A 19,651-nucleotide genomic window follows, 5' to 3' on the forward strand; every position below is an offset into this window, starting at 1 on the left:
AAGTGTTCACTATACAAGGCTGCAAGATAGATTGAGCTTTTCCCTCCAAAATGGCCAATAATGACATCATGATATCATGTAGTCAGACTCAAAGTGACAGTCCAACGTGCTTTTACAAATAGAACTTATGTCCCCAGAGCATTAGCCTCAGGTTCTGGATTCTAGCCCAACAACATTACCACTGTGTCTTCGGGAGTCAGTTAGTTCAGTTGACTGGACAGTTGGTTTGTAATGTGGAGTGAAGCCAACAGCATGAGTTCAATTCCCACACTGATTGACGTCACCATGAAATTCCCATCTTCTCTATGCACCCTTTCCCTGAGGCCTGGTGACTCTCAGGTCAAACCATCACAAGTCATGTCGAATGAGAGAACAGCCATATGGTCCTCTGGGACCATGGCAACTTTACCTTATGCCTCTGCCTTAGAATGGATAGATTGAATAAATTGGGATCGGTCTCCTTGGACAGAAGAGGAGGAGGAGATCTGATAGAGCTTGTCAAAGACAGACTAGATAGAATGGGAAGGGAGAAACTGTACCCTCGCATAAAAGGATCAAGATCCAGATAACACAGATATAAAATGATCCGCAAAAGGAGCAAATGCAATATGTGGTTAGGGTATGGCACGCACTGTCTGAAAATGTGGTGGAGATAGGATCAATTGATGCATTCAAGAGGGTACTGGATGTAAGAATCCTGTCTTTTTTTTAATTAAAATTCAAATCAATTACATATTTTCACAATAACACAAGTTAAAATTATCAATTGAATTGTTTTGTTTGCTTTAATGCTTACACTACTGTTGTTGTATCAAGTCTCAGATGCTCCCAAATGTCCGATTTTTTTTTCAGAGTTGCCATGTGTTAAAGTTTGGAGAGTGCGGTCTGAGCAGTCAACCTAATTAACCAACATGCATTGTAATACTTTTGCCAAACGTAATGAAATATCAGTAATTTCCTTGGTGTTGAAAGGGAACCAATATTTATTTGACCCTGGAAATGGAACTGGTGGTGTGACTACCTTTTAGTAGAAGTGATAACTGCAAGCAAATCAACAGTGTTTAACTGCTAATTCTGACACCTCAAGCCCATGAGTTTGATGATGTCATTCTGGACGTTGCAGATGTACCAGGCCATTATTAACTCCTTTAGCCAATTCTTCCATTCAACAAGCTGATTTGTACCCTAACATTAGCAAACACATCTTGACGCCAGAACCTTGATACATTTATTGAGCAAAAATCGATCAATCTCAGATTCAACACACAAAACGAACTCGCATCTGCTACCTTTTGAGATAAAGTGTTACATTTCTACATCCCACACGAAGTAGTGTTTCTTTCCTGGACAACCTGAAAATCAGGTATTCCTAATGAAGGGCTTTTGCCCGAAACGTTGATCTTACTGCTCCTCGGATGCTGCCTGATCTGCTGTGCTTTTCCAGCACCACTCTAATCTAGACTCTGGTTTCCAGCATCTGCAGTCATTGTTTTAACCAATCTGCTAAGAAACCCAAACTTCCGCCATCTGGTTCTCATTGCTGAGCATGTCCCGAAGTATGCCTCTGGCGGAAGGGGAAATGTGTTACAGCACTGGGCCAATGTGGAAACCAACACAATAACACTGGAGAGGGGTGGTCTGCTCTATGTGCAAGTTCTATGCTACAGATAATATTTCAAGTTCCAAGGCATTGCACAGTAAGTTAAGTGCTAATATTTCATTTACAAACCATAAAGTAATATTTGTGGACTGAAGGGTCTGTTTCCATGCTGCACATCTCCATGACCCTTTGACTCTATATGTGTTTTAATGTTAAGTTGTGAATCTTGTAAGATTCTTTATGACTACTTAATATTCCCTTTTATTAAACTGATTTGTAGGTTAAATTCTAAACCATAATTTAACAGAATGAATACTCCAGATTTTGAAAATGATCAAAATATGATAAATTCCAGATATTTCCTAGGAACAGATCACAGTGTCAAAGCAATTCATTTCAAACTACACCAGATATTGTGTACACTTAGTAACGAAAGAGAGGTCCTCATTTACAGGAGTAATTCTTTGCACAAAGTGAAAGATAAATATCGGCTGGTGACCAAAAATCTTAATTCACAAAAGGTGAAGCTAAGTCTCGCTATGAATGTCAAAATTGAATGGATTGGTCTTTTCAACAACCATGTAGATTTTTTGTGAGCAGATTTTTTTCTATTCACAATTACAATTGCAGAAACCTTCATACAAAGCTGTAGTTAGTCCCTTTCTTCTTTTTTCTAGGCTTTGGTTGTTCCTTTACTCTATAGCTTCAAAGCTTTTGTCTACTATGCATTTCAACCTTGGCAGAGCAAGAGCTGGGTCAGAGTGGGGGAAGAGGCTGGTAATAGGGAATGACCTCACCTCAGAAAGCTTTGAACTCGGATAAGAAAAATCAAAGCTTTGCTAATCGATTAAACACTTCATTCAAAGCTGTCTCACAAACTTGTAAGCCAAAGGGCTAGAATGTGCCTAGAGTGTATTGGAATCGGTTAATAGTGAGGTATCTCATCCAGCAGTTTGTATTCATTAGCTATGTGGCATACAGCACAACGTCTGACAATACAAGATCAAAATCTGCAACAAGTCATTTTCATGAACTGTGGAACTCAACATGACTGGAAAGTTTACATCTATCAAATTAAATGCTGTATTTTTGGCATTCATTATAAATGGCAAGAACAGTCAGGAAAGAAAGCAGCTAGCACACAGAACCTGATGAGGATTTAACTTTAAGTACCATCAACACAAAGTCAGAGGAGAAGATGAAAGGAATTAGCTATAAGAAAATAAGAAATATTCTCTGGCAACATCTAGCAAAGAACAAGGTAAAATTCCTGCACTGAATACAGTCAATTCCATGAAAGCTGAAAATGTGTTGCTGGTTAAAGCACAGCAGGTTAGGCAGCATCTCAGGAATAGGGAATTCGACGTTTCGAGCATAAGCCCTTCATCAGGAAACCATGAAAGCTATCATCACTACAACATTTCACACCTTACTGAAATGACTTATATCAGAGATCCAGGTCAAATCAACTGGTTAGAAAAGGGTTGCCAACACTGCTCATCTAGTGCAGGTTTCAAAGTAATGCATTTGGTAATATTTTGATAAATTAGAAATTAAAGAACATCATTCTGGTACATGCTCCTCAAATTAAGTTGCACACTACAGACCCATCTCCAACTTATTCTATACTTCTACCTCCAACTGGCCTGCACACTCACTCTCAACTCATATACACATTGCTGGTCACCTGACCCTAGCCATCCTCATTGTGCCCAGTCTTCTCATAATAATTCAAGAGTGAACACATTTCCCATTTGCTGGCTTGCTAGCAACATAATAGCACAATGTTCTCCACAAGAAATATTCTTCAGAAAGAAAATCAAATTTTTTTTAAATCACTAGGAAATTTTTTTCCCCAGACTGGTCGCAGCAGTATCCTGGAGGTCAACCTTCAACTCCTAAAGACATGATGACAATCCTTGAGAGGATAGCAATCCAACTGGGAGAAGATAGGAGAAAGACTGTTCAGAAGTGGTGAAGCGATTCATGACGGGGTATGACATTTTCACTGCAACAAGAATATGCTTGCTTTAAAGCAGAGTCTGGTATTGTTGTAATATTGTAAGAATAAGAAAAATCCAAATATAAAAAATACTGCATTCTTAGTCAACACATGGATTGACAAAATAATAACTAGAAAAGACAGAACTGATTAGTGAGAGACACAGGATTTTAATCTAACAGGTCTGGAGAAAAGGTTGCATTCTAGCCAAACAGGTTTCAACATCCAATTTAAATGTACTCAGTTTTCAGTACTTTTTTTAAAAACTGGGGCTACAGATTGCTCTTGACTGTCCTCTGAAATAGCCTCGCAAACCACTCAGTTCAAGGGCACCAAGGGTTGGGTAATGAATGCAGGCATCTTGTATCTACCCTGTCTGTAAGTATTTTGTAGATTTCAAACAGATCACCTGTCATACTTCAAAACTCTAAAAAAATACAGGGTTCAAATCCTAGTAACTCATTTGTTAGCTCTGTTCATAAATACTGACGGACCTGTTTGTGGCACTTGCGGTCCATAAGAGCTTGTCATAAATATTATAGAAATGTGCAAACAAATAGTAGTTATCACACTTTCATAAACCCCAAAGATTAAGTCATACAATTCTTTTATCATATCAAAATCTTTTATCTGGTTAAGGTTATTCAAGGCCTAACAAATGCTCGCAGACTTTAGCTCATTCTCTATGCCCAACCAAAAGTATCTTACAAATATCTAGCTTCATTATCGCTAAACTACTGGTACCTTTTTGACCCAGATTAATAAGTAACCCAGAAATGTCAGCAATAAGACTTTAACATATATATCTAAAGCTTGGCCCAATCCCAAGATATGCCTAGGTCTTTATTAACCTCATCAATAGACTCCCACAGTACCTATCAAACAAGTTACTAGACGCAGATGATGACATTGCAAGATAATTTTCATCCTCATGAAAATAATTGCCATATAATGAGTTTTCAATTACTCCCAAGGTCATAAAATAGTCACGACAGACTCCACTTCAGTGGTATTCTAGAGGAAAGACAAAGGGGATGATTGCATCTGTTAAGCAAAGCACAAAGGTTAATTGATGTGATGAAACAAGTTCCAAATGGCAAGAGTCTCTTCCATTCTGATCTTTATCAGCACAATTATCAGTTAGCAAGTGTGTAATTATGGGTTACAGACATCACAGTTTATGAGCTCTTTTGTGTAAATTGGGAACCAAAGCAAATGTAAACATGTCAATCAAGGTTTTTATTTCAGGAATTGTAGTACAATTTGCAGTCCCAAAGAATTTTGTTAAAGGATTTTGTGCCGTATTCTCTCACAGGGAAAGATTAATTTTTTAATTGAAGTAATGTCATGTCTAATTTCAGTATAATGTGGACGAGCCGGTGTTGGACTGGAGTGGACAAAGTTAAAAATCACACAACAACAGGTTATAGTCCAACACGTTTATTTGGAAGTGCTCGCTTTCGGAGCACCGCTCCTTCATCAGGTGGTTGCGTATTAGAACCATAAGACACGGAATTGATAGCAAAAGGATGACAGTGTCATGCAAGTAAAATGATATATTTACCAACAATCGAGACTTGTTAAAGATATCATTTTACTTGCATGACACTGTAACCTTTTGCTATAAATTCCGTGTCGTAGGGTCCTACTTCACAACCACTTGAAGGAGCGGCGCTCTGAAAGCGAGTGCTTCCAAATAAACCTGCTGCACTATAAGCCGTTGTTGTGTGATTTTTAACTAATTACAGTACACAGTGCTGTTTGGATTAATTACTTGTACTGCAGAATAATTTATTAACACTTTTTGAGTACAGTTGGTTCTGCTATAATGTGCGTTTCTTCAATGTGAATTCACTTTAATGCAATTGAAGAATTTAGACCGTTACATGGAGAATGCAAACTTTCCTTACCTATATTAGTCATAATACACTTCCGACTCCATTCATTTAAATGGTGCAGCTATCGCGTGATTTTCTTATAATGTGAGATCGAACAATAACGGAACTATTGTGTTACATCAGAACTAACTGCATTAATTATAGACCAGACATGATCTGCAACTAGTAGGACTGCTCCTATGGTCAGTTTAGCATCAGTAGAACAGCCTGCAGAAGCCCTCTGCCTTTATAAACTTGAAACCATAGTTCACCATTACATGGACTTCACAAAATGACTATTGAACACTGTGAAATAGCTTTCCCAAAATTGATTTTTGGGCCTTAGCTTACAAAATTTGTGCGAGTTAAAACACAGCTTAACAAGCAGTTCATCCTTATAAAGTAAGAAAAAAAACAATAACAGGCAGAAATTGAAGGAATACGTGGAAATCAATGTGGAAATGGGACTGAAATAGGCGACTTACCTTGAGGAATGTGTACCAGCACAGAATTATGTGCTATAAATTCTAATTTATTAAAATATTACAAGTTACATTATTTGCAGCACAGGAACAGATTAGTGCGCCAACCAGTCTCTGTCACAGTATAAACTCGTTAGGAACCATTTCCGATCTTATTTCATCAGATCTCCCTACCAAATTATTCTTCATTGCCTTTCTACCTCTTGTTTATCGAGCTTTCTCTAAACGTACCTACACACATCAAAGTTTTAACTGCTCTTTGGGTAACAACGTTTCTTCTTAATTTCCTTTTGGATTTATTGAAAGCTACCTTATATTTATGGTCTAGAGACTGAACTTATCCACAGGTGGTAAAGTGTTTTTTAGATCTACTCTATCTAACTCCTTTATAATCTTTAAGAACACCACCTGTGTCAGCTCCAGAGTCTCCTATTCGAGGCACAGTCATAGAGATGCATAGCACAGAAACAGACCCTTTGGTCAAACTTGTCCATGCTCACCAGATATCCTAAGTGAATCCAATCCAATTTGCCAGCAACTGGCCCATATCTGTCTAAATCATAGAATCCCTCGTATGCAAACAGGCCATTTTGGCCCAACAGGTCCATGCCGACTCTGTGAAGAGTAACTCACTCAAACCCATTCCACTACTCTATTACTAAACATTTTCCCTGACTAATGCACCTAACCTACACATCCCTGAACACTATGTGCAATTTAGCATAACCAATTCACCTATGCTGCACATCTTTGGACTGTGGAAAAAAACCAGGGCACCTGGAGGAAACCCCCACACACACACAGGGAGAACATGCAAACTCCCCACAGTTGCCCAAGGCTGGAATCAAGTCCAGGTCCCTGGCACTGTGAAGCAGCAGTGCTAAACACTGAGTCACTGTGACACACCTTACCCACAAGTGGAAATCCTTCCTATTCATATACCCATTCAGATGCCTTTTAAATGCTGTAATTGTACCAGCCTCCACCACTTCCTCTGGCAGCTCATTCCTTACACGTACCACGCTCTGCATGGAAATATTACCTTTTATGTCACTTTTAAATCTTTCCCTCTCACCTTAAACCTATGCCCTGTAGTTCTGGACAGACCTATCCATGGAAAAGACCTTGTCTATTTAGCCTATCCATGCCCCTCATGATTTTATAAACCTCTACAAGGTTACCCCCTCAGCCTCTGATGCTCGAGGGAAAACAGCCCCAGCCTGTTCAGCCTCTCCCTATAGCTCAACCATCCAACCTTGGCAACATGCTTGTAAACCTTTTCTGAACCCTTTCAAGTTTCACAACATCCTTCCTATAGGAGGATAACCGAACTGCACGCGATATTCCAAAAGTGGCCTTAACAATGTCCTGTACAGTCGCAACATAACCTCTCAACTCCTACACTCAATGTTCTGTCAAATAAAGGAAAGCAGACCAAACACCTTCTTATCTATCCTATCTATCTGAGATTACACTTTAAAGGAACTATGAACCTGCAGTCCAAGATCTCTTTGTTCGCAACACTCCCCCAGGACCTTACCATTAAGTGTATATGTCCTGCCCCGATTTACCTTTCCAAACTCTTGCACCTCGCATTTATCTAAATTAAACTCCATCTGCCGACGCTCCAGGGAAAACAGTCCCAGCCTATTCAATCTCTCCCTATAGCTCAAATCCTCCAACCCTGGCAACATCCTTGTAAATCTTTTCTGAACCCTTTCAAGTTTCAAAACATCTTTCCAATAGGAAGGAGACCAGAATTGCATGCAATATCCCAACAATGGCCTAACCAATGTCCTGTACAGCCGCAACGTGACCTCCCAACTCCTGTACTCAATACTCTGACCAATAAAGGAAAGCATACCATACGCCTTCTTCACTATCCTGACTACCTGCGACTCCACTTTCAAGGAACTATGAACCTGCACTCCAAGGTCTCTTTGTTCAGCAACACTCTCTAGGACCTTACCATTAAGTGTATAAATCCTGCTAAGATTTGTGTTCCCAAAATGCAGCACCTCGCATTTATCTGAATAAAACTCCATCTGCCAATTCTCAGCCCATTGGCCCATCTGATCAAGATCCCGTTGTAATCTGAGGCAACCTTCTTTGCTGTCCACTACACCTCCAATTTTGGTGTCATCTGCAAACTTCCTAACCATACCTCTTCTGCTCACAACCAAATCATTTACATAAATGACGAAAGGGAAGCTGAGAGGTTTACAAAATTATGAGGGGCATGGATAGGATAAATAGACAAAGGCTTTTCCCTGGGATCGGGGAGCTCAGAACTAGAGGGCATAGGTTTAGGGTGAGAGGGTATGGTTATAAAAGAAATTTAAGAGGCAACGTTTCCACTCAGAGGGTGGTATGTGTATGGAATGAGCTGCCAGAGGAAGTAGTGGAGGCTAGTGCATTTAAAAGGCATTTGGATGGGTACATGAATAGGAAGGGTTTAGAGAGATATGGGCCGGGTGCTGGCACGTGGGACTAGATTGGGCTGAGATATCTGGTCAGCATGGACGGGTTGGACTAAAGGGTCTATTTCCATGCTGTACTTCTCTATGACTCTATGCCACTCCTCGGCCCATTCGCCCCTCTGATCAAGATCCCATGGTACTCTAAGGTAACCTTCTCCGCTGTCCACTACATTTCTAATTTTGGTGTCATCTGCAAACTTACTAATCATACCTCGTATGTCCACATCCAGATCACTTAAATAAATGACAAAAAGCAGTGGATAACCCTCCACCACCCCCTCTGCCTTATATCTACGAGTATTCCATGTGATCTAACCTTCCTAACCAGTCTACCACGAGGTACACCTTACTGAAGTCCATACAGATCAAGTCCTCAATTCTGTCTTCATCAATCCGGTTTGTTACTTCTTCAAAAAACTCAATTAAGTTTGTGAGACATGATTTCCCATGCACAAAGTCATGTTGACTATCCATAATCAGTCGTTGCATTTCCAAATACATGTAAATTCTGTCCCTCAGGATTCCCTCCAACAACTTGCCCACCATCAATATCATACTCACTGGTCTATAATTCCCTGGCTTTTCCTTTCCACCTTTCTTAAATAGTGGCACCATGTTAGCCAATCTCCAGTCTTCTGGCACCTCATCTGTCACTATGTTCTCTTGAGTTCCAGACTGTTTAATATTCTTTGATATGTACCAGTCTGTCAGTTCCACGATTATTCAAGCTTATCAGGTTTCCAATCAAGTGACAGGAACTATACTGATTTTAGCAGGCTGTCCATGGCTGACAAGCTCCATTGAGGAAGCCAAGAGCAACAATCTTCCTGATCTAAGACACCAACCATTATGCACCAAACACACTGAAGAGAAAATATTGAAGTTTTCAGTTAATGCTCATTTCTTTAAAAAATTTTCTTTAAAAGCACGTTTGTTCTCAACAGAAAACCATTCGTTAAGAAATATGTTATTTCATATCTGAACAGCAAAGACTCTATCCTGCATTGAAAGTAGTGATTTCCCTTAAAAAAAGATGATTAAAGAATATTCTGAATAAACTGTGTGTTCAACACATGGGAATGATACTGATTGAAATTATTTCCACTCCATCCCTCCCAAAGTAATATTCAACTTTAAAGCTTCATGATTGAAAAATATAAAGCACTTTCTACATAATCTCATGAGCAGAGACCTCAATTTCCTACTGATGTCTCTTTTTCACCAAAATAAATTTAATATATTTCAATACAATCTGTCAAGTAAAACTTCCCTTTATTTAAAATTTAACATTTTATTGCAAAACAGTTACTTGGATTTGGACCAAAGGAAATTGGCCACAGCGGGATAGGGAAGAACTACAGAACAGAGAAGCAATTAGGAACTGGAGATGGATGGATAAACACGTGGATGTCATTTGCAATCTGGCAAGTAGCCTAGGTTGTTCAACTCACCACATCATCCTCCATTAGTTGGCAATTGGAAATTTCCAGTCTTGTTATGAAGGTAATAGAGACATGGAACAAATTAATATAAAGGAAATTCACACCACTGCCTTGCTGCATTTTATTGAACTCATTTTGAGGATGGTCCCATACATGTCTCACACGAGAGCGATTGGCTAACTCAACATCACAACATACCACCTACAGTAATCAAGAGAAAAGTCAAGATCATGGCAACAGGGACAGAGTTGTATAGGCACAATAGCTGAAGTTGTAGAAAACTCTGAGAACTCTCATTGAAAATGTAAACCAACATTTCAAGATCAACAAAGATCACATTCAAATTATTTTTGAAAATCATAAGATGTGTTATACTAGTCTAAATAATCTGTTTGAAAGATAGTCTGAATTTTTAGAAGGCAGTAGAGAACGATTCACAGCTGACCGCACCACAGATTAATCAGGATAGCATCTTAGATAGCTCAAAAGAAAGGTCATTAACCTGATACATTTACGCTGTTTCTCCCTCCACAGATGCTGCCTGACTTGTTGAGTATTTGTTTATAGCATTTTGTTTCCTATTTCAGTGTTCCAGCATTACAGGATGTTGCTTTTACAACCTTGTCGGATTTTTGTGTACACATTTGCAGCTGTATTTGTTAACATGACAGCTCACGGCACTTCAGAGAAATAGTTACATGCTCTGTATCTTGGAGGCTCCAAGCTCCTTGCAGTAGTCAAGGTTACTCAAGTTGAAATACTCAGGATTGTGAATAGTGAAAGCTCAATTAATTCTTAATTATAAAAAAAAATTAAGGCTAATTCAACTAGTGGAAAGACTAGCAGGTGTAAGTTAATTTATCAGAAACTTCTGGATCATTTCAATAATTGGTCAATTGTTCTGCTTTCTAAAGTTAACATTCACCATGTAATGTCTGTTGTCCACAAATCAGCTTCAATGTGACTGAAAATGGTACTTCAAAATGAACCCTGAGAAAAGATAACTCCAGATTGTTTTTGTGCGATTCAAGAAATCACCTAACACAGAAGACATCAGATTTTTTTTCCCATAATTCATTCAGAGGATGAGGACATCACTAGCAAGGCCAGCATTTATTGCCCCTCCCAGAAGGTAGTTAAGAGTTGACACATTCTGGAGTCACATGTAGTCCAGACCAGATAAGGATGAAGGTTTCATTCCCTAAAGGAGATTAGTCAACCAGATGGTTTTTTCCAACAATTGACAATGGGTTTTCATTAGAGTCTCAATTCCAGATTTAACTTTATGAGGATGCACTTCTCAGTCTAAGGAATTTCTACACATGACCTAGACTGGTCCTCAATGTTGGGGGAGTTCCTCCCTCTTAGAGGCAGCATTAAACTGATGCTTTATCAAATTGTGGATGCAGTGTCACGATTAGAAAGAAGATTGGAGTTCTCTCCAATGACATGATTAATGTTTAAATTTCAGCCAACATGGTCTGAATAGATTTTGTGTGTTTGATATATTGTTGTTTGTAGAGCTTACTATGCGCACACGGCCACCCTATTTATTTATTTCCACAATGACACTCCCTACTCCATATAGGCTTCACCCTTGACAGAACACTGAGGAACATTAAGCTGCTCATTAGGTTTTGATTTTTATTCTGCAGTCTTAAAGCAACCTCACATTCATTTGTTTAAAGGTGCATGAGTGTAGATTTCAATATTGAGATAAAACAGGAGGTTGAACCATCATTTCAAATATCAATCTTGTTCCTGACTATCACAGATGTTTGAAGATGATGAGAATTTTGTTATAATTCAATCACAGGATGTGAGTATCACTGGATGGGCCAGCTACTGGGGAGGGAGAATTTACTACCACCAAAGTTATTAGGGAGTTCCAGGATTTGACCCAGAGCAATAAAGTATCAGTGACATGGTTCCATGTCAAGTGATATGGCACTTGGAGGACAATATACAGCTGGTGCTTTCATGGATTTTCCGCCCTTGTATTTCTAGGTGGTTGAGGTCATGGGTTTGAAAAGTGCTGGTGGAGAAGCACTGGTGAGTTACATATTGCAGATGATACACACTGCAACTACTGTGCCTTGGTAATCAAGGGAGTGAATATTGAAGGTGGAGGATTGCATGCCAATCGAGCATTCCTGATGAAGGGCTTATTCTCCTGCTCCTTGGATTTGCTGTGCTTTTCCAGCACCACACTTTTTGACTCTGCCAATCAAGCAGTCTGCTTTGTCCTGGAAGGTGTCACATGTTTTGAATGTTGTTGAAGCTGCAATTATTAAAGCATGTGGAGAGTCCTGATTTTTGCAGGCTTTGAGGACGCTGGGGAGGAGTTACTCAGAAGAGAATTCCTAGTCTTTGACCTACTTGAAGATACAATAGTTTTATGACTAGTCTAGTTCAGTTTCTGTTCAATGGTAACACCAAGTATTTGATAGTGGAGGACTCAGTGATGGCAATGCCATTGAATGTCAAAGGATGATGGTTAGATTCTCTCGCTGGAAATCATCATTTTATGGCACTTGCATGGTATGAATATTACTTTTCACTGATCAGCCCAAACTTGCATGATGTTCAGGCCTTTCTACATATGGACAGAGGCTGTTTTAGAATCTGACGAGTTACAAATGATGCTGAGCATTGTGCTCTCATTAGTGAATAGCCCCACTTCTGACTTTATGATGAAGGATAAGTCATCGATTAAGCAACTGAACATTAACCTGTGGAACCCTTGCAGTGATGTGCTGGAGCTGAAATGATTAACATCAAATAACAACAACCATCTTATTTGTGCTACAGCTAATAAGACTGAGTTCTGCAGAACTGGAGAAAAGTATCGAAAGATAAGAGAATGAAACTTTGCTCCAAAGTCCCAGGATATGGACTATCAGCTCTAACGAAGAAATCAAGATCAATGTGAATGCAAGAACATTATAGGGAAGACCTGGAGAAAGTAAGGAGCATCAAGTACTTTGGGTTAGAGAGTTGAAAATTAAGCTAAAGATTAGCTGGTTGGAGTAACTGGAAGGGGTGGAATCTTACGTGATGGAAAAATACCACTGAAACTGAAAGAATGAGACTACAAGTCAGCTGTAGAGATTGACATATTTATAGAGTGCAAAAATCTGGAAAACAACAAGGAGAGAGAAAAGAAGATTGGATATGAATAAAATGCAGATACAGAGACAGTGGTGTGAGATGACAAGAAAGGACAGGATAGTGAAATTTGCAGAAGTATCAAAATGTAACTGAAAAAATTGAAATAGTATGGCCACCTGTCACAGAAAGAGAGAAGTGGTGAAATAAGTGATGAAGATTGAAGGAAAAGGAGATGTTTGGAATGAAAGGTCTCCTTCTGCGCCATAAGACCTCTGGGATTCTGTGAAGACCTGAGACCAAACGGAGAATGTACTAGTGAGAGACTTAAATGCAGCAGGATTGGAAGAATGGCTGCCTGACAGGAAAAGGTGGAGGAGAGTAACAAACAGCCTGTCAAGTGTCCTCTCCCTTCAAATGAACTCCTCCCTTTCTTTTCTGCATTTTGCAAGGAAAATAGATTTATTGCTGATATTTTATACAAACTGTAAAATAAATCAGGCCAAGGTCTTACTCAACATTCAAATGTTGTTGATGGAAAGTGGTGGCTGATTAAAACTAAACTGAATCAATGTGGAAATAAACTGATGATTTATCTATCATGCGACAACTCTATTTCATGCTGTGTTTTATCGTGTTCATCCTCCCTATGGATGTCATTACTCCTATAAGGTTGTACAAAGGGTCAAACATGACTATTTTAAGGCAATTCAACAAAAAACTGAACTTGCTGGTTAATCTACAATTAAAGTTTGACCAATTAAAGGAATCATTTCATTACAAACTTTCCCCACATTTTAGGACAGAACTGTCACAATACAAAACTTATGAACAAAAATTGAGTCTCTAACTTTTCTTACAGGTTACTTGTACTGTAATGGTTTGCATTGATGCAAAGCCAAAGCTCCTTCACATCAACACTAAATGGTTTGCAAAACTGGAGAGTGAAGTTGCTTGAATTAAATTCTGGCAAGCAGCGTGAGACCACTTCAAGGAGGTAGTTTCACACTGCAGTCAGTGCAAACACAACTTTTAAAAAGTTCCAGAGCTATCTAATGTAAAGATTTAACCTTTTGAATTCTGGCAAACAAAATAAAGACTTGCATTTGTGTAGTACGTTATTAACTTGTCTCAAAAAGGATCTCAAAGCATCACATTAATGACGCACTGGAAAGGAGATAGTAATTATTGCTCTATTGGCAAACCCAGCAGCTGTTTTGTACACAGCAAAATCCCATTAACACCAATAAGATGAATGACCAATCAACACATTGTTAGATAATACTACTTTGAGACTGGAATAATGCCTTAGAATATAGGAGAATCTTGAGTTTTTCTATGAATAATGTGGTGAGATTGTGAATTTCACTGGAATCAAGCAAATGAGTGTTTGCTTGGACTCACACAAAAATAAAACCTCCAAAAAGGTACTTTTTCAGTACCACACTCAAGCACTAGCCCAGTTTAGGTGCTCAAGGCTTACAGTAGAGCTCAAATTCACAATATCTGACTCTGTAAAAAGAGCACTACAAACTGTTTGAAAGCAACAGACTGGCTGGAAATTACTTCAACAATATTAATAAATATTAATACATTTAGCAAACATTTGGAAGGTAGCGTGTAGGATGATCCAAAATAAATGTGTACATACAACTCCAATGTGCCTCATCCAAATGCACCACAAAGCTAGAAGCAGTTCCATAATCAGTTCTCATTCATTCTAAGGGGATGGCAGGTAATTCTACACCTGTATCTAGTACTTCATGGTATTATTACAATACTTCAAAAACAGAAAACTTAAGGCAACTGAGAAAAAGCACATTAAAAAAACCTACATTTGTCACAAGATCTCAATATCCAAACCTACAGAATAAAGAAATATTGAGGGAAAATTACAAGACTGTGATTTAAAAGGTTAATCAATTGTTTAATGTATAATATGCCAAGAAGTCCTCTGTATCAATGGATACTGCGAGTCAAGACCAATTGAAACTTCAGGTGAATTTACCCGACTGGGTATGGTTGGACCAAACCATTGAGCCAAAATTAAAAATGGAATAAAATATACTGATAAAGTTGAAAAAAGGTAGATACACACATTAAGTCCCTATTTTCAAATTCATTTGTTGCTTTTTTTTATTATTATTCTCGAATGTTTTATAAAACATAATTATTCAGGGAACAAAGTTAGTACAGTACAGAGAAAGAACTAGAAAAATAAACTTTCAAAAATGTAAAAATTAAGTCCATTCAAAAAATAATTATTAAACCATATTTAAATTCTTGAAAACCCTCATTAACTTGTGAACATTTTTTGTGGCTGTGAAAAAGAACTCCACCTTGGGGGATGGAGATAGAAACTTATCTTACAAATCACATCTTGCAGACTGCTTAAAAAAACAGGCAATCTTTTCAGAACACTTACAATGGAAATGTGTTGAGGAAAAGTTACAATCAGAAATGTCAAGTTGGAGACAAATAAATTGTCTTATGATCTCAAATGAAATAACAATTGACGACAAAAAGAACGTGGAATTGATCTAATGTGCAAAACACTAAATCATCACTTACCTTTTCTCCAGTCATGTAGGAGTTAGGAACAAACACTTTGAGTTGATCACAAATTCATGAAATGTGTGGCAAACATCAGTTTGAAAGAGCTATTCTAACTCAAATTAGATAAATGTTTTCTTCCATGTTTCACAGTTGCCCTTTTGATCAGCTCTTTTCTAATTTGAGAAGAATCTGATAATTTTCACAATTGCGATCAGTGCTTCAAGCATATATCTGAGAGCCAATAATGCAAAATTATACTTTATCTAATTCAAGAGCAACTTGAGCAGCATGTCAAATACTTGATGTGGTGTAATTGGAGTAGAAGACTTTATCTGTCAAAGCAGTCCAAGGCTTTGCTCACAAAAAAGTGTGTTTAAGCATTAGTAATTATCTGCAAGAAACCCGTGTGTAAATGTTCAATAAATAGATAGTGAATATTCCTGAGACTAATTGCAGCTTTGTCTTCCTATAATCTTGCCGTGATAAAACATGGAGCCAGAATACAAACATGGAGCTGTTACCAATCTAGTACCATTTACAAATGGAATACAAGTTCAAAAGGAGAAAAAAGAGCAGATTGACACACACGTTGAGGCCTTTCATGTATTCTGCGAAAGGATATCACCCTTATGTAAAGATTTTACAGTTTGTGTGTTGTGTCTAATGATTGTTGCAGCAAGTCTTTCTGTAAATATTTGCACAGAATTCAATAACTATTTAGCTAGCTATGTAGTAAATGCCTTTAGTATATAAGTATCACAGTGTGGAAATGATAAAAGGAATGATAAATAGAAGAAGCATTTTTATATAGAAAGCAAAATACTTCATTTGGATTTTTTTTGTGATGCTTTTGTTGGTTTGGACCTCCAAAAGCATAACCTGTACAATTGGAGCTTTTAAATCCTAATTTTATTTTAAACTAATGATGAACATATTATGCAAAAGTATCAACTCATCACTTACAGTTAAACTTTGATCAAGCTTCAATCATGAACACAAGTAATCCTACTGGGCTGTCAAAAACCAACTCAGCGAGTTTATACTGAACATAAGTGAAAAGAAAGAAGGTTGTATGTATGTCAGGTCCATAAAAGATGTTGACATGTTTGATGCAGCCAAGAGAAAGTTAGACACTGAAGTGATTAGAGCATGGCCTTTAATTTTGCTGGCTGGAGCAGGGACAAGCAATGTTGTAACTGTGAAGCAAAGTGAACTTGATGATGGAGCAAAAATGGGAAAGGAAGATGAGCTTGGGGCAAAAATAAGGCAAGGCTCCACACTTCTGGTTGCAACTGGGGAGCTATATGTGAACACCAACATACAAATATCAGCATGAGTAAGAGTTGAAGATAATATCTTAGGGTGTCATTAGACTAGAGAGACTGTTTGTGAATAAAATCCTACTGTCAGTAAAGCAGTTGGAGACTTTGGATCAGTGAAAGAGGCAGAGGAAGATGCCATCAATATACATGAGTAAGTGGAACCCAAATGCCACACCTCTTCATAATATCACCACAGGATACTAGTAAATGAAGAGGAGACAGATTAAATTTGGACCTATGGGTATATCGAAGGTGAATATGTCAGCAAAAAAAGAGTCAAAGCATCCCAGAATTGTAATGGCACAGAAGGAAACCATTCAAATGATCATCATTAGCAAATGCCAAATCCTGCTTTACCCTATTTCCTAGCACTCTATTTCATTCCAAATAGTCATCCAATGCCCTCTTGAATGCCTCAACTGAACCTGCCTCCACCACATTTTCAGGCAGTGCTCGATCAGATCTCCTATCAGCCGCCTCCAGTCCAAGGAGAACAGTCTCAACTTGTTCGATCTATTCTAATAGCTGAAGTTTCTCAGTCCTGGAAGCATTCTCATAAACTGCTTCTACACTTCTCCAGTGCATTCGCAGTCAACCAAAACTGTATACAAAATAATTCAGCTCAGGTCTGATAAATGACTTATACAAATTCAATACCCTCTTTTCTCTTATACTCTATGCCCCATTACACTGTATGTTTTATTCCCTGCTCTTTCCACTTGCTCTGCCACCTTCAATAATCTGTGTACACCTAAATGCCCAGGGGGTTCCTGCACCCCCTTTAGAATTGTATCCCCTACACTTCTCTTCATCGAACCTTAACTGCCATCTGTCTATTCCACCAATTTGTCAATGTCTAATCTCCAAAGGTTCCACACTATCCGCCTCACAATTTAAAATCTTCCAAGTTTTGTGTCATCTACAAACTTTGAAATTGTTCTTTCCCAACAAGATTGAAATCATTAATATGTTTATTAGGACAAGCAAAGGTTTCAATATTGACCACTGGGGAACTCCACTATAAACTTCCTCCAACCCAAAATATATTAATTGACTATTACTCCATGTCCTATCATTCAGCCAGTTTTATAAACCTACATTGCTACTGTCCATTTTATATTATGATCTATAACGTTCCTCTTAAGTCTATTGAGTGGCACTATATCAAATGCCTTCTGGAAATTTATGTACATCACGTCAACAACATTGTTAACTTTGAGAGTTAATTCTTCAAAAACTCCAATAAGTTAGTTAAACATGATTTCCCATTCAGGAATCCATGCTGACTCTTCCTAATCAACTTAATGTTTTCAATGTGGCTGCTAATCCTATCATGAATAATTGTTTCCAAAAGCTTCCCACCTCCAAAGTCAAATTAACTAGTCACTAATAAATTAACAAAGTGAAGAGACAGAGTGTAATACCATGGAGGTAGGCAGATGGGAATGTTGGAAAATGATATCATTGTCAACTAAAAGGTTAAGAACGTTAAGACAGACAGATAATATTACAGCTACAGAACATATATACCTTTTAAGGTGCTGCTGGTCCTGCTGTGTTTTTCCAACATTTGCTGCTTTGATTTCAGAATTCTTTTGAACTTTACCAAATAAGCACAGGCATGGTCCACACAATACCAGTGAAGAATGAAGAATCTGTTTCTATCGAGTTTGTAGTTCATATTCATACCATACAAGAATCAGCAAATTATTAGACAATGATCGATCCTAAAACAACTTACTTCAATGCAATACCTCGTGCTGCAGTGTGCATACCTCATAATGGTAGTTCATACAGGTCAGGTCCTTCCAACACCGATCTCCACGAATTTTAATCAATCCCTGTCAATAAAGACCGCGAGCATTCAGATTACAATTAAACACTGAGGCAGGAAGCATATTTTAAAAACTAATTCAAAATTGGTACAGCATTTCAACACTATAAAACTGTAACAGTACATACTGGTCTAAATCTTGAGGTATGCTTGAGTAAGACTGCACTCAATTAAAGGGTTCTGATGACAACAAATAAAACTAGAGAGGTTTGGACCCCTTGTCAGAATGACTAAATCAGGCTACACCCGCCACCTTCACCCTATTGCTGGAAATGCTTTATTTTTATTACTTTACCAACATTAAAACATTACAAATTGTATTCCTTATCGCTCTTGGAAGGTATTTCAAATTACAGCATACGTTACAAAATATTGCAGTCACATTAACAGCCATGCATACAAAACATTTTTCGACAGTGTATTTGAGATTATTTACAGGAGCGGAGATTTCATTTTTGGTGCAATGCCGTCCCTCATTGATATTTATTACATTAGCATAGTGATTGCTTCCATAACTAAGAGATTTAAATCTGCCACTGCGTTAAAACGTGTAACAATAAATAACCTAGAAGGAATCTATGCTTCTTGATTATAGAATTGTTTTGAAATTTGGAACTTGTATTTTATCTTCCATTATGTCTTTACAAAATTTTGGTTCAAACACTACTATCGTAAGAAAGGTATAATATACACACAAGAAGACAAGACAGCTGAATTACAACAACAGCAATATGCATGTTAGTCGCATCTTTAAAACAGCAAAACATCCCATGTTTTTAGATAAATGTTATGAAGTAAAATTTGAGACTAAGTCACAAAAGAAATATTAGATCAGGACTTGGTCAAAGGGCTAAGTTTTAAGGAATATCTTCAAGAAGAATAGAAGAAGAAAGGTGAAGAGGCCGAAAGGAAGAATCCCAGAATTCAGCAGGTGAAGGCACATTCATT

General features: G+C 38.0%; 1 protein-coding gene across 1 annotated transcript in view; it reads right to left on the reverse strand.

Moving 5' to 3' along the window:
• Window positions 1-19,651, reverse strand: part of lmf1 (lipase maturation factor 1) — a 584,123-nt gene that overhangs the window by 280,826 nt on the left and 283,646 nt on the right. Inside the window, exon 5 of the mRNA XM_060840313.1 lies at window positions 18,645-18,710. Coding sequence (XP_060696296.1) covers window positions 18,645-18,710 — 66 coding nt within the window. The remainder of the gene's footprint in view (window positions 1-18,644; window positions 18,711-19,651) is intronic.

The sequence above is a fragment of the Hemiscyllium ocellatum genome, chromosome 20, assembly GCF_020745735.1.
Source record: "Hemiscyllium ocellatum isolate sHemOce1 chromosome 20, sHemOce1.pat.X.cur, whole genome shotgun sequence".
Classification (NCBI taxonomy): domain Eukaryota; kingdom Metazoa; phylum Chordata; class Chondrichthyes; order Orectolobiformes; family Hemiscylliidae; genus Hemiscyllium; species Hemiscyllium ocellatum.